The 12,717-nt window shown below is 49.0% G+C and overlaps 1 protein-coding gene across 1 annotated transcript in view; it reads left to right on the top strand.

The window, feature by feature from the left end:
* C5H4orf50 (chromosome 5 C4orf50 homolog) overlaps positions 1-12,055 on the top strand; it is a 48,728-nt gene extending 36,673 nt beyond the window's left edge. The window contains exons 9-12 of the mRNA XM_059923845.1: positions 414-596; positions 6,728-6,776; positions 8,750-8,856; positions 11,810-12,055. Coding sequence (XP_059779828.1) covers positions 414-596; positions 6,728-6,776; positions 8,750-8,856; positions 11,810-12,055 — 585 coding nt within the window. The remainder of the gene's footprint in view (positions 1-413; positions 597-6,727; positions 6,777-8,749; positions 8,857-11,809) is intronic.
* The last annotated feature ends 662 nt before the right edge of the window (positions 12,056-12,717 follow it).

Below are 12,717 nucleotides of genomic sequence, written 5' to 3'. Positions count from 1 at the left end.
CTTTCGTGCATGAGGGGCTGCCTGGGCTGGCCCCGTGTGCGTGCTTTGCCTGCACCATCTCCTTTGGTCCTGGTGCCCTGATGATGCCCAGGGTACAGATGAGCAAGTCGAGGGATAGAGAGGGGCTTGTCTCATAGCTAGCTGAAGTCCACGCTGCCTACCCGTCCAGAAGGCGTCCAGACAGCAGTGAGGAGCCCCTGGGGTGCTGGGCAGCAGCGCGGCCCCTTGTTTTCAAAGCTGGCTCTGGCTTCTGGGTGGAGGGAGGGATTGCAGGGAGGAGGCTGAGCTAAGGCAGGGCTGCGGGATGCAGAGCAGGGAGCCGATGCCCTGCCCCCCAGCTCAGTCATCCAGCCCCCCTGGGAGTCCTGCATGCGTGGACCCACCTGACTGTGTCTTCCCTCCCACCCTTTCAGGCTAAGCTGGCTTCCCTGGTCCAGAAGTGTCGGGAGAGGAACCACCTGATCACACACCTGCTCCAGGAGCTGCACAGACACGGGGTGGAGAACCACCAGCTCTCCGAGACGGCAAGCAACGTGGTGAATGACGGGGCGCTGGCTGAGTACGCGGCCACCTTCCTGGCTCCGGGGGTCCCACAGGTAGATTCCCATGGACAGCCCTGCCCTCTTCCTATTGGGGCTGTGAGCTCAGCAACCTACCCTCCACCTGCCTGACCTGCCTGTCTCAATTCAGCATCAAACAAGCACTGTGGCGTTTATTTCACTAGATGGGTCTTTCACGTGTGCCTCAAGACCTTAGTACTGCTTCCTCTGGCAGATTTTTTTGTCTGTCCTGTAGCCCCCACCATCCATCCTTCAGGGCACAGTTCAGGTGTGACCTTGCCCAGGAGTCTGCTCTAAATTCCGCGGACCACAGGATTAGCCACACGCCCCTCCGTCCTTCATTGCACATGGATATGACTGACGTGGGACATTCGAGGGATTTGCCCCCTACTGTTAGGGGAGTTTTGTCAGCGTTTCTCTGTTGAAACCAGAGCTGCTTCATATCCATTTCTGTCTCCCTAGTGCCTGGCACAGAAAAGCTACTCAGGGAATATTTGTTGAATGAACATAGTAATGAAGTAAATGAATGAGGATTTCCTCTCCTAACGGTGTACAGAAGAGGGAGGAAACAGAGGCTCAGAGAGGTTGGAAGTCTCTCTTGAGGTCACACAGCTACCAGGTAGTGCAGATGGTGATGGATACCAGTTCTGACCCAGGTCTAGTAAAGATGCTCCGGGGTCTCCGCCTGGCTCTCAACAGTGGTACCTGGGTGTCTGTGTGCATGCAGCACCCTCGGGTGCTCAGCTGAGTCTGCCCATGCACACGCGCGCGCACACGCACATGCACACACACACACACGCAAGCACGCACACATACCCAGGCACACAGCCCCATTCCTGGGGACCAGCCAGCTGTGCCCCCACCAGACTAGCTCAGCTCCTGATGATGCGAGGGTGAAATGCAGCTACTGCCGTGCACGCAGCCAGCCCTGTTTTCCAGGGTCCCTCCTGGGCTCTGCCCCCAGGGGGGCCTGCTTTTGACAGTGTAGCCCCAGGCCTGCGTCACCTTCCTCGGCCTTCCCAGCCCAGCCTCTGCAGGCCGACCCTCTCTGTCCCTTCCTTCCCCCACAGCCTTCAGGGTTTTAGGTGTCCTCTCGTCCAAATTGCCATACAGCGGACATGGACACCAGGAGGCCAAGGGGCCTGCTCAGGGCCATGGCGACTTGGTTCAGAGCCAGAATTTGAATCCAGAGCCCCAGACTCCCGGTCCAGCGCTCATCCCTTTGCCCGAGGGTTTCAAGCCTCTTCAGAGGCAGAATAAGGATGGGGAGAGAGGTCAGCATCTTGTCAAGGGACCGGGCACAGTCCCTGTGTGCAGAGTTCCAGGGAAGATACTGGATGCGGCAGGTGTCACCTGGGAGGGAGGCTGGCTGTGTGCTGAGAAGGCATCATTGAACTGAGGGCCCCACCCTCCAAGGGCTGCTCTCGGTCTGGCAGCCTCTGAAATTAGACCCGATTTGTTCACTGGGATTGAACAGGCTGACTTACATTGACCAAATTCAGAGACTGAGGTATAAACCTGAACACTAACTTAATAGTTTCCCATGAGAGAGATGAACTACGTGCAGGATGAAATATTGGATGGATGAAAAAATAATCAGCATATTCTCTCCCTATAGTGGAGTTATCTGGAAAGTCAAGTTCATTCATTCATTTGTTCATTTGTAAGTCAATATATATTTATAGTCGGAAGGTCATTCAATGAGAACAGAGAGTGTTAATGGTGTCATCAGCCTGATGCATTAGTTTCCTGTAAGGGTGTGCTCCACATGACTCCCCTGGGGCCAGGGTGTCTCCCCACCCAGACCTTTTGAAAGGCTATGGCCAATCATAAGCTTCTACTTCCTCCTTTTAAGGTGACTTTGAATTGGCCGTGACCCATTTTGCATTATTTTGCAGTTCAGCTCACCAAGAACACCCCCATTTTCATGATCTGGGAGGCGGCTCACTGTTCCCTCCACAAACCACAAAAGCCTGGCTCTGCCATTTCATTCCACAAATATTTATTGAGCACCTATTGCCACAAGTCAGGCATGGTGCTTGGGGATGGGGAGAAATGGTGAACCAAACAGGCCAAAACGTGCATGCAGTCAAAGAGAGAAATAATCATAAATTATAGCGAGCATCAAGAAGGAAGGGCTTAGACAGAGAGTGTGTGTGTGTCTTTGGAAAAGACCTTAATTGCTCTGAGCCTCAGTTTGCTCATCTGTAAAGTGGGAATATTACGACCTACTTGGCAGAATGGACATGAAGACAGTTGGAGATCATGAAGCACCTTGTGCAGGGATGTCCCACGAGTTAGGAACCTGGTCCTTGGGTGAGCAGTTGCCAAGGGGGCGGGTTCTGGCACCCAGGAGCCCTGGCTTCAAATCTTAGCTCTGCTGCTGTCTAGCTCTGTGGCATTAGGAGGGGACACTGACATGTATCACTTACCCTGGGGACTTTATGTAACTGACTCAGGTAGTCCTTCCATGGGGGAGGTGCTATTATTATCCCCCTTTCCAGATGGGAAAACTGAGGCTCAAAGAGGTTACAAGTCGTGCCCAAAGACACACGTCTATAAGCAGCTTTCTAGCTCAGCTTTTTGTGTGTTAAATCGTTTGCCTGAGCAGAGCTGGGATTTGAACCTGGCCGTGGGATTCTGTGCACTGCAGCTGCGACCCCTGTGCGAAGGGGGGTGTGTTGGGTGTCTTGCAGGGCTGTGGGGCATGTGGGCAGCAGCACGGGCTCTGGCACATACAGACTAGGCCTTCAGTGAGTCTGTCCCTCTTGTCGCTGGAAGGCCAATCCTCAGTGTGCAGATATAAGGCAGTGGGGAAAAAAACCCCTGTGATGTGTTTAAGAAGCAAAGAGGGCTCCAGGCTGGCTGGAGTGTGGGATCCCAAGTGGAGGAGTTCCGAGAGGCTGGATGGGAGGTCACGGACACCTGACTGCCCGCAGGGGTGTTTGCATTTGGTTCTGCAGTGAATGGAGAGCTGCTGAAGGGGTGGAACAGGATCGATGTGCTTCGGGAAGAGGAACCCTGCAGGCCTGTGGGCTGGATGTCCACAGGTTGGCCTTGCACCCGCCCTGGTGGCCTTCCTCTAGCTCTGCTGGTTCTCTTCAGCTCGGGCATTGGTCCTGAAGCAGGAGGATTCCACGAGGCTAGCTTGGCCAGCTCTCCTACTGTCTTCCATCTGGGAACATGGGGTCTTGCCACCTCCCTGGCTTTAGCTGAGATGGGAGCACGAGAAGGGCGGGTTCCTTCCATTCTTGGACTCCTAAATGGAGACGGGGGGTTCTCAGTTCCACCCCATCCCCCAAACTGGCTTGACTGGGCAGGGCTCAGGGCACCTTCTCAGGGCCTCTTAAGTTCCTCCCCCCTCCCCAGTCCCAGGACACCTATTTTTTCTGGATCTCACCAGGACCTAGGCTATTGACATTCCCAAGCCAAGAATGAGACACCTTCTTTGTTGCTTGTACTCAGGTGTCATCCCCTTCTTGGAGGCAGATGCCCGGGTGCCAAGGGGAAGTAGTTCAGGGGTGCCCTCCTGCCCATGCTTGCAGGGTCCAGCCTGGGGTCAACTCAACAAATGGAAGGTCCATCAGAGACCTGGATGGGTTGGCCCTGCCTGACTCCCTGCGGTTCCTGGGACGTGAGGATTATTGCCCTCTCTTCACACACAGAGTTTCACCCGGCAGATAAAGACACCCCAGATCCTGAAGAATTGCCACTCTGTGACAGTCCTCTGTGCCAAGCCACTCCGGTGCTTCACCTCCCAAAGCCGCCTGCTCTCTTAGGCCTTGGTAGCAAGGGGCGGGGGTTGCTGACCTCTTGTAGGGCTCTGTGAGGGTTGAACAAGATCCCACCTGAAATTCCCCTCACAGTGCTGTCACATAAAGACACTCACAGAGGATGTAGGGTCCCTTCAAGCAGAACCAAAGTACTGCTCCACTGGGGGAGGTCAGGGGATTGACGTACTAACACCTGAGGGTCATGGAGACCCCAGCCTCGGAGAGACACAAGCCACCTGGCAAGGAGGCTGCTAATTCCACTTCCTCCTGCCCTGCTTTTTCCTCTTTCTTCCATGTCCTAGAAACATCTTGCTCTCCTCTGGGCATTGGTCAACAAGATCTATATATGGGCCTTTGGAAATGGAATCTCATCTTGAAAGAAGCAGTGAGACTGAGAGTCCTAAACTCCCTTAATTCATTAAATCAACAACCCCGAGCCTGGGCCCCCAAGGATCCAGGCAATTATTTTCTCTTGATGTTCTACCTTTTATGAAGTTGAGAATATTCCCCCAAAAGTTTACCTGGGGAGAGGGGTCGGGGAGTGGAGTGCGTAGGGCGAGGCTTTATCCATCTGCTACTGTATGTGGAGCATTTAGTAGACGTTCATTCTTTTTTTTTTTTTAATTAATTATGTATTTATTTATTATTTATGGCTGTGTTGGGTCTTCGTTTCTGTGCGAGGGCTTTCTCTAGTTGTGGCAAGTGGGGGCCACTCTTCATCGCGGTGCGCGGGCCTCTCACTATCGCGGCCTCTCTTGTTGCGGAGCACAGGCTCCAGATGCGCAGGCTCAGTAGTTGTGGCTCATGGGCCTAGTTGCTCCGCGGCATGTGGGATCTTTCCAGACCAGGGCTCAAACCCGTGTCCCCTGCATTGGCAGGCAGATTCTCAACCACTGCACCACCAAGGAAGCCCTAGACGTTCATTCTTATTTCACTCTGACAAAACCCTGCAAGGACCATATTAGTGGCTCCACTCTGCAGATGGAGAGAACAAGGCTCAGAGAGTTCAGCTGACTTGGCCAAGACCATGGAGCCCGTAAACAGCAGAGCCAGGATTCAACGTGCGGCTGCCTGGCTCCAAGCCTCTCCAGGCCTATGGGATAAACGAGGAGCAGGAAGCAGGGGAAAGATCTATAGATCTCTGATCAGGTACTGAATATGCAGTGCCTCCAGAAGTAGTTTAGTGCCTGTGAGACTACTCTGTGGATACAAAAGTCAATGAAACCTCAGTTTCACTTTGAAGAAGTCTGTGTCTAGTAAGACTAGCTCCAAACCCAGGTGTGAACAAAAGCATTCACTTGAAACATAGCAATGAGCAGAGAGAAGGAGACTTACTTGGGAATATAATCCCTGGAGAAGGAAGCACACAAAATAGGCCTTGAAGGATTAAAAAGAAGAGTTTTACTAGCTGGAAGGATGGAGTGAAGGCCCTCTAGGCTGAGAGACCTGCATGAGCAAAGGCACTGGGGTGTGAAGGGTCATGGTACTCGAAGACACACAGTTTTAGGGGATATAAGTGAAGTGCTCTGAGAGCAGAGTTACCATTGCCGCTTCACCTCTTCCTGTGTGCGTGTGGGGTCCAGGAGGACAACTAGTCCACCAGGGGGTGGTGCAGGGACTCAGGTCCAGTCTGACCTGATTTCCTGGGTGACTGAGTCAGGAGTCCCAGGTGCAGCTCAGCAATCAGCTCTCACAAGGTGTCGAAGGGACTTCCACACAGAGAGAGTATTTCTCCTGGAGACTCTGCCGTCCAGCTGCCCTCATTTCCCCCCTTTTAAGAGCTTTTAAAATGCAGTCATCAGGGCTTCCCTGGTGGTGCAGTGGTTGGGAGTCCGCCTGCCGATGCAGGGGACACGGGTTCGGGCCCTGGTCCGGGAAGATCCCACATGCCGTGGAGCAACTAGGCCCGGGCGCTGCAACTACTGAGCCTGCGCTCTAGAGCCCACGACCCACAACTGCTGAACCCGAGTGCCACAGCTACTGAAGCCCACGTGCCTAGAGCCCATGCTCGGCAACAAGAGAAGCCACTGCAATGAGAAGCCCGCGCACCACAACGAAGACCCACCACAGCCTAAAATAAAAATAAATAAATTTATTAAAAAAAAAAATGCAGTCATCAGTTTCCCTTTGGAGATTCAATTTGAGTAAAGGAAGTGGAAGCTTTTCCTCGCACCTGTATCCCTGGGAGCAAGTCCTGGACCCCTCTGAGGATCGTAGGCAGAGGAGGAGGGGAGGTCCTGCCTGTATGTTCGCACACACAGGGAGGAGTGGATCTGGCCAGAGAATGCACTTTCTGCAGCGGTGAGGGGGCTGGTTTTTCCAGTCGTAGTTGTCTGTAGAAGGCTTTTCCAGCTGTGTCATGAAGAATAACTGCTGAGATGTCTTTTCTTCCAGACAAGCCATCACCTGGACGTCGAGTCTGAGAAGACAGCAGTTGTAAGAGGTCAGTGTGATTTTCAGTTAGGAATAGTCTGCATGCTCAGACACAGTCCACACCGGCAGGACAATCTGACAGGTGGGCCAGGGTGGGGAAAAGCCCACGGTCAAGTGCAGACGACTAAAGGAAACCAGACCACACTATCTTGCACTCTCTTCCCTACTGACTCTGCCTTTTCATTTCACTGCTTAAGGAGGAACGCATTAGAAAACTACTGCCACTGCCAAAGTGGCCAAATTCTGCAACCCTGTAGTTTCAGTCCTGGAAATTTATCCTAAGTAAATAATTCTATATGTGGAAAAGCTCAATGGACAGGCATATTCATGCCAGGGTATTGATAACAGTGAAAAACTGTGGGGAAAAACTCCAGTATTGTTAATTAACCCATATTCACTGAGTATGAAGTACTAGTCACTAAAATGATGCTGATAAGTACCAATGTGATAGCATGGGAATTAGGATATCCTACTAAATTAAAAAAGGATAGAAAATGGAATGTATCGGAGGACTACAATGATACAACTCTACGTGAACATCTGTGAATGATTGGCAACTTAGGCTAGAAGATAAACTAAAATACCAACAGTGGTTACTTAGATGGTAACATGGGTGGGGTTTTGTCGTTCTATTATTCTTATTGTTAAAAAGAAAGTTAAGATGCTCTCTGGCCAGAGAGAACTTCCCTGGGCCTTGTTTTACGAGTGCAGTGTAGTAGCAGCACTGGGGGAGGGGTGTTCCTAAGGGTTTGTTTAGGGTTACTTTGTTTTCAGGTGCTCAATATAAAAGTGAAGAAAGTATGGATAGAATTACCTTTAGGCAACTGAGCTGCTCTTGATAACTGCTCGCTTAGCAATTCTTATTACTAGATTCTGTTCTTACAGCTGTGTGATCTTGGATGAGTTAATTAACCTCTCTGAGCCCCAGACTCTTATCTTTAAAAGGAGGATAACATGATTTTTTCAGAAGTGTTAGTGCCTGACACATTGCAGGGCGCCAACAAACAAGAAGAGGTACCTGGCTTCTGTTTTTAGCTGGTCAGGATGGGCCTGCCCTTCTGTACCTTTGTCTTCTATCCCTGCAGCCTGAGTTGGCATCTGTTTTCACAGTTGGAGGCACATAAATTCTAGCTGGTCCTGCTTCTGCCACTAGTTTATGCAAGTGTCGTCCCTTCTCTGGGCTCAGGTTCCTCACCTTTAAAAGAAGGAAATGTACTAGATTCATTTAGTTACTTATTCATTCAGCATATCTAGAAAGCTGCCATGTGCCAGATCCCTGATAGGTGTTGTAGGGCTTACAAAAATGAGTCAGCTTCAGAGGTGGTGGTCCTTGCGCTAAAGGAGCTTACAGCCTGGTAGTGGACAGCGAAGCAGGCAGGCAATTTTCTAGGATATCCCAAGATCATGGCAGTACCATCAGAGGGCTGTGAATGTGGCACTCAGAGTTCAAATGCACCCAAGAGGGCCTCTGTTGTGGGGTGAAGGGATCTGGGAATGAAAGACAATGAAAAGGCTCAGAGACTTGTTGATTTTTTTTTTTTAAGGTTATTTTATGACATATAGGGTCTTTTAAATTTATTCATTTATTTATTCATTTTTGGCTGCATTGGGTCTTTGTTGCTGCACGCGGGCTTTCTCTAGTTGCGGTAAGCAGGGGCTACTCTTCGTTGCGGTGCTCAGGCTTCTCATCGTGGTGGCTTCTCTTTGTTGCAGAGCACAGGCTCTAGGCACGCAGGCTTCAGTAGTTGTGGAACGTGGGCTCAGTAGTTGTGGCTTGCAGGCTCTAGAGCACAGGCTCAGTAGTTGTGGTGCATGGGCTTAGTTGCTCCGGGGCATGTGGGATCTTCCCGGACCAGTGCTTGAACCTGCGTCCCCTGCATTGGCAGGCAGATTCTTAATCACTGCGCCACCAGGGAAGTCCGACTTGTTGATTTTTAGAATAGACTTCTGAACTGAGGCTTGACTGAGAACATTCTCTTCTAGCTCAGAAATACCTCCTGAATCCCAAAATGGACAGTGTCCTCCAAAGACCTTTGCATTCAGAGTCCTGGCCTATTCCAGCACAGACAGCTCAACTGGATTCTTTGAAGGTGAGAGGACATCAGTCACTTAATTTCTCAAATAAACGTTTTTATTGAATGTATAACACACATACAGAAAAGGGTACAACTCGGAAATGTACAGCTCAGTGAATTGTCATGGAGTGGTATGTGCCCATAAAGCCATCACCAGGTCCAGAACTAGAAAGTGACCACAAAGCACCCCTCTGTTTTCCCCTTCTAGTCTCTTTTTATTATCTGTTTTTAAATTTTGTGTATTGGGTCATATCATGTGTTCTGTCTTGTTATTTTTCACTGAGTGCTAGACATCATGTGTGAAAATGTGAAGATGTAATTTGATAGTGTCTTCATCCAGACAGGACTTCCTTTGTTCCGCACATCAGAACTGATTCAGAGATAATTTTAGTACTTACGAGATCTGTTTTATTTCTTGCTCACTCTTACTCTTAGGGCATAGCCTTTCATGGTTCCAAGCAAAAACCTGTAATGTTTATCAGTGTCCTTCCCCAGCCGCTTCCCACTCCATGAGGCTGTCAAAATCTCTGCTTAGCTTTCTACCTCTCAGCCACCACAATCACACACAGGCTTCACCTTCACTTGGAGGGAAATACAGCCTTCAATGTGGGCCAACTACTCTTGGCTTCTGTCCTTTCTTGAATTTTAGTCCCACATATCCTCACAGTCTTTGTAGCTCTCAGATGGTTTCAAATAGATCTTTTGCTATATTTTGTCTAGCTTTCCTAGATGCTCTTACTGGAGGTTTGGTCCAAAATGTCCTAATCAGTCAGAGCCAGAGAAGCACTCTGTTTTCCCAGAGAAAACCTATTTTACTTATGATATTTGGAGTCTGACAGGCCTGAGTTCAAATCTCAGCTGTAATTCAGTGTGATGTTGGGTGGATTACTTACTTTGTCTGTGCTTAAATCTCCTCATCTGTAAAATGGGGATAATGCTGCCTACTGCTGATATGAGGATAAAATCAGATAAGCAGAGTTGAATATGTCTCTGGAAAATAAGAGATGCTCCAAAAAAAAAAAAAGCAGCCATTACTTAGGAGGAAACTGATCTTATTCTTGGCATTTTATTTCAGCTTATTATTATTGTTTTTCTTCTTCCTTTTATTCCTATGGCTTCTCTCTTGCTTTCATGCTTATATTAATTTTTTTAATCTAACAAATGGAGCTAATATTTGCCTCTCGGGGTCTTTGGGACAATTCAATGAAGTCATGCACATAACATAATTACTGTACTGCCTGGCACAGGAGGTGTTCAATAAATTGTTATTGATTGACCTTAAACTTTTTTTTTCTAACTGGTGACTTTCATTTCAAATTACTTATCTGTAGGCTTATTATCTAGTAATGAGAACTTCTTTCCAGCTTTGATCTTTTTCTAGGAAAATTACATCTGACTTTTGATCTTTGACCTACCTTATTACAAGCAGGTAGAAGGCATGTTGGGCAAAGGGAATGACACCTGCAAAGACAGAGGGATGAATGCTCCTGAAGCACTGGGGGATTGGTAAGCAATTAAATGAGGCTGCAGCATAAAGGAAAGAGGAGTCTAGGAGATCATAATGATGATGTTGATAAGAAAAACAATGAGAAAGAAAACCCCCGCTTCCATTTCTTGAATGCTTCCTATGTGCAATCCATCAGCTTTTCCAGTACTCACTATGGGCCCACAAAATAGATCTTGACATTCACTCCACTTCACCTGTGAGAAAAGGTGAGGCACAGAGAGGGTAAATAGCCAGCCCCAGGTCACACAGCTAAAGAGCTGAGGTTCCAACACAGGCATTCTGGCTCTAGAACTGATGCTCTGGTCATTATGTGTCCAGATCATGCTGGGCCTTCAGTGGGGGGATGAGAGTTGTCTCTCCTGCCCCCCTTGAGGTTACAATCTGGAGTTCAATGTGAGAAAAAAACCCTCCAATGTCTGCACTCAGTGATACTGGCCAGAACCTGATAGCAAAGCTTTTGAGGAAATAGTTGGAGCATAAATTGAATGAATGGATGAACCCAAGTGCATCTTAATACTCTTATGGTTCCAAGTTTCTCAAGTGTTCCTCAACCTTCTTCAGAGTTCTCACCACACTGTAGAATGCTGCTGGATAAAAACTCCTCCTTTATTGGACATAATTTCAAGGCCACAGGATACTTTTGTTTCTTTATAGCGAGATGACAGAATAGTCAATGTAAATGTCTTTGTTCGAGTGCTTTACACAGTACCTGGTCCACAGGAGGCCTTGTTGGGTGGATTTGGATGAAGAGTGAGGTGGTGGGAGGCGGCTGTTGGGCTCTTTCTCTAGAAGGTCATGCAGGCACCTCGTCCTTATCCCCAGCATTGCATTTTGCCCACAGCCTTGGTTCTGTTCAGTTGTAACAGGCATTGAGGAGCGGAGCTCTCTGCCCTAGGAAAAACAGATTGCAGGCCGTCTCTCTGGGCCGGCTTTTGGTAAGAGCTTCCCATGGTGAAAATGAACTCTAAATGACACCAGGGCATTAGTGACCTAGAAGGAAAACGAGGTCATTTTTGAAAGGCAGTAACTAAATTTGTCATATGTCACAATTATTTTATGGTTGAGCTTAGAGGGAAAAAAACCCAAAAACAGGGGAGTAGGAGGTTGGCATCCAGTGGACATTGCTTTCCTTTTAATGGAAAGGTCATCATCTCTTGTCACCGTGAGCAACAAAATTTACAGAGGACATGACTCTATGGAGATACTGTCAGTGATCGTCTTGTCAGGCCTTTAGATGACCTGGGGTTCGAGCCTTCCCCACCCCAATCTGCACTGCCTCGTCTATAACTCAGTGCTGATGGCATGTGCCTCACTGACATGTAATAGCAGCTGCCTGGCACAGAAAGTGCTCAATAAATGTTCGGTATTGTTGCCATCTCTTCCGTGGATAAAATGTGGGACCAAAGGGGCTTTTATGGACGTGTAGAAGCAGAGACCATTTCGTTGTGCTCTTGCCTCCAGCTTCCCTGGCCCTTGGGGCCGACGCCCGACCCTGGAATGTGCCAGGCTTCCATCGCTGTGGAACCAGGGCTCCCTGTGCAACGTCTGCAAGAAAAAGGTGGAATGTCCTGTCCTGGCCTCCAAGCTGAGCACCTCCTGCCATCCCCCGAGCTCCTGAGCCCCGCAAGGATCCTGGCTTTGCACCAAGAGCTTCGACAAAGCATCTGCAGCACTTCCCAGGTCAATAAATCACCGTTGGAGTTATAAATGGAATAGGACCACTCACTCTCTGGGGCCATTTCCTAGACTCCGTAAATATTTGATGCAGAACTTTCAGAGAGCGTTTTAAGAAATTGGTGCACTCAAAACCCTCATTCGGTGGCAAGTGGCTTTGCCTGTGGCTTGGGGATCTGTGTTGATTGTCAGAGCTCAAGAGAAATACTGGACTTGTGAATTCTTAGGAGTCCAGCTTTGCAAATATCCAGGCAGCAAAGGCAATATTTTCTGTTCCAAAACCTACTGAGTGACCGGCCCAATGGCTCTCCACTGGGTATGATCCCCCCATCCCGCAGGGCAAAATCTGACAACGTCTGGAGAAATTTTTTGTTGTCACAGCTGGGAAGCTGCCACTGGCATCTAGTGGGTAGAGGCCAGGGATGCTGCTAAACGCCTACAGTGCACAGGACAGCCTTCTAGAACAAAGAATTGTCCAGCCCAAATGTCAGCAGTGCCGGGGTTGGGAAGCCCTGGCCTGATCTAATAGCTCCTAACATTGTCAGCTGCAGAGAACTGTTTTGTTATTTTCCTGCCTGGGGCCCTTCCCCATGTTTTAAAAGATTTTTGTCTACCAAAGGAGACATTTAAGTAATTATCTCTTTCACATTTTAAAACATTAAAACCAATCAGAACCTTGTGATAAGTCCATTCAT

This window comes from Balaenoptera ricei, chromosome 5 (genome assembly GCF_028023285.1).
Source record: "Balaenoptera ricei isolate mBalRic1 chromosome 5, mBalRic1.hap2, whole genome shotgun sequence".
Taxonomy (NCBI): domain Eukaryota; kingdom Metazoa; phylum Chordata; class Mammalia; order Artiodactyla; family Balaenopteridae; genus Balaenoptera; species Balaenoptera ricei.
Note: the sequence above shows the minus strand (reverse complement) of the source record. Positions and strands in the feature narration are given on the sequence as shown.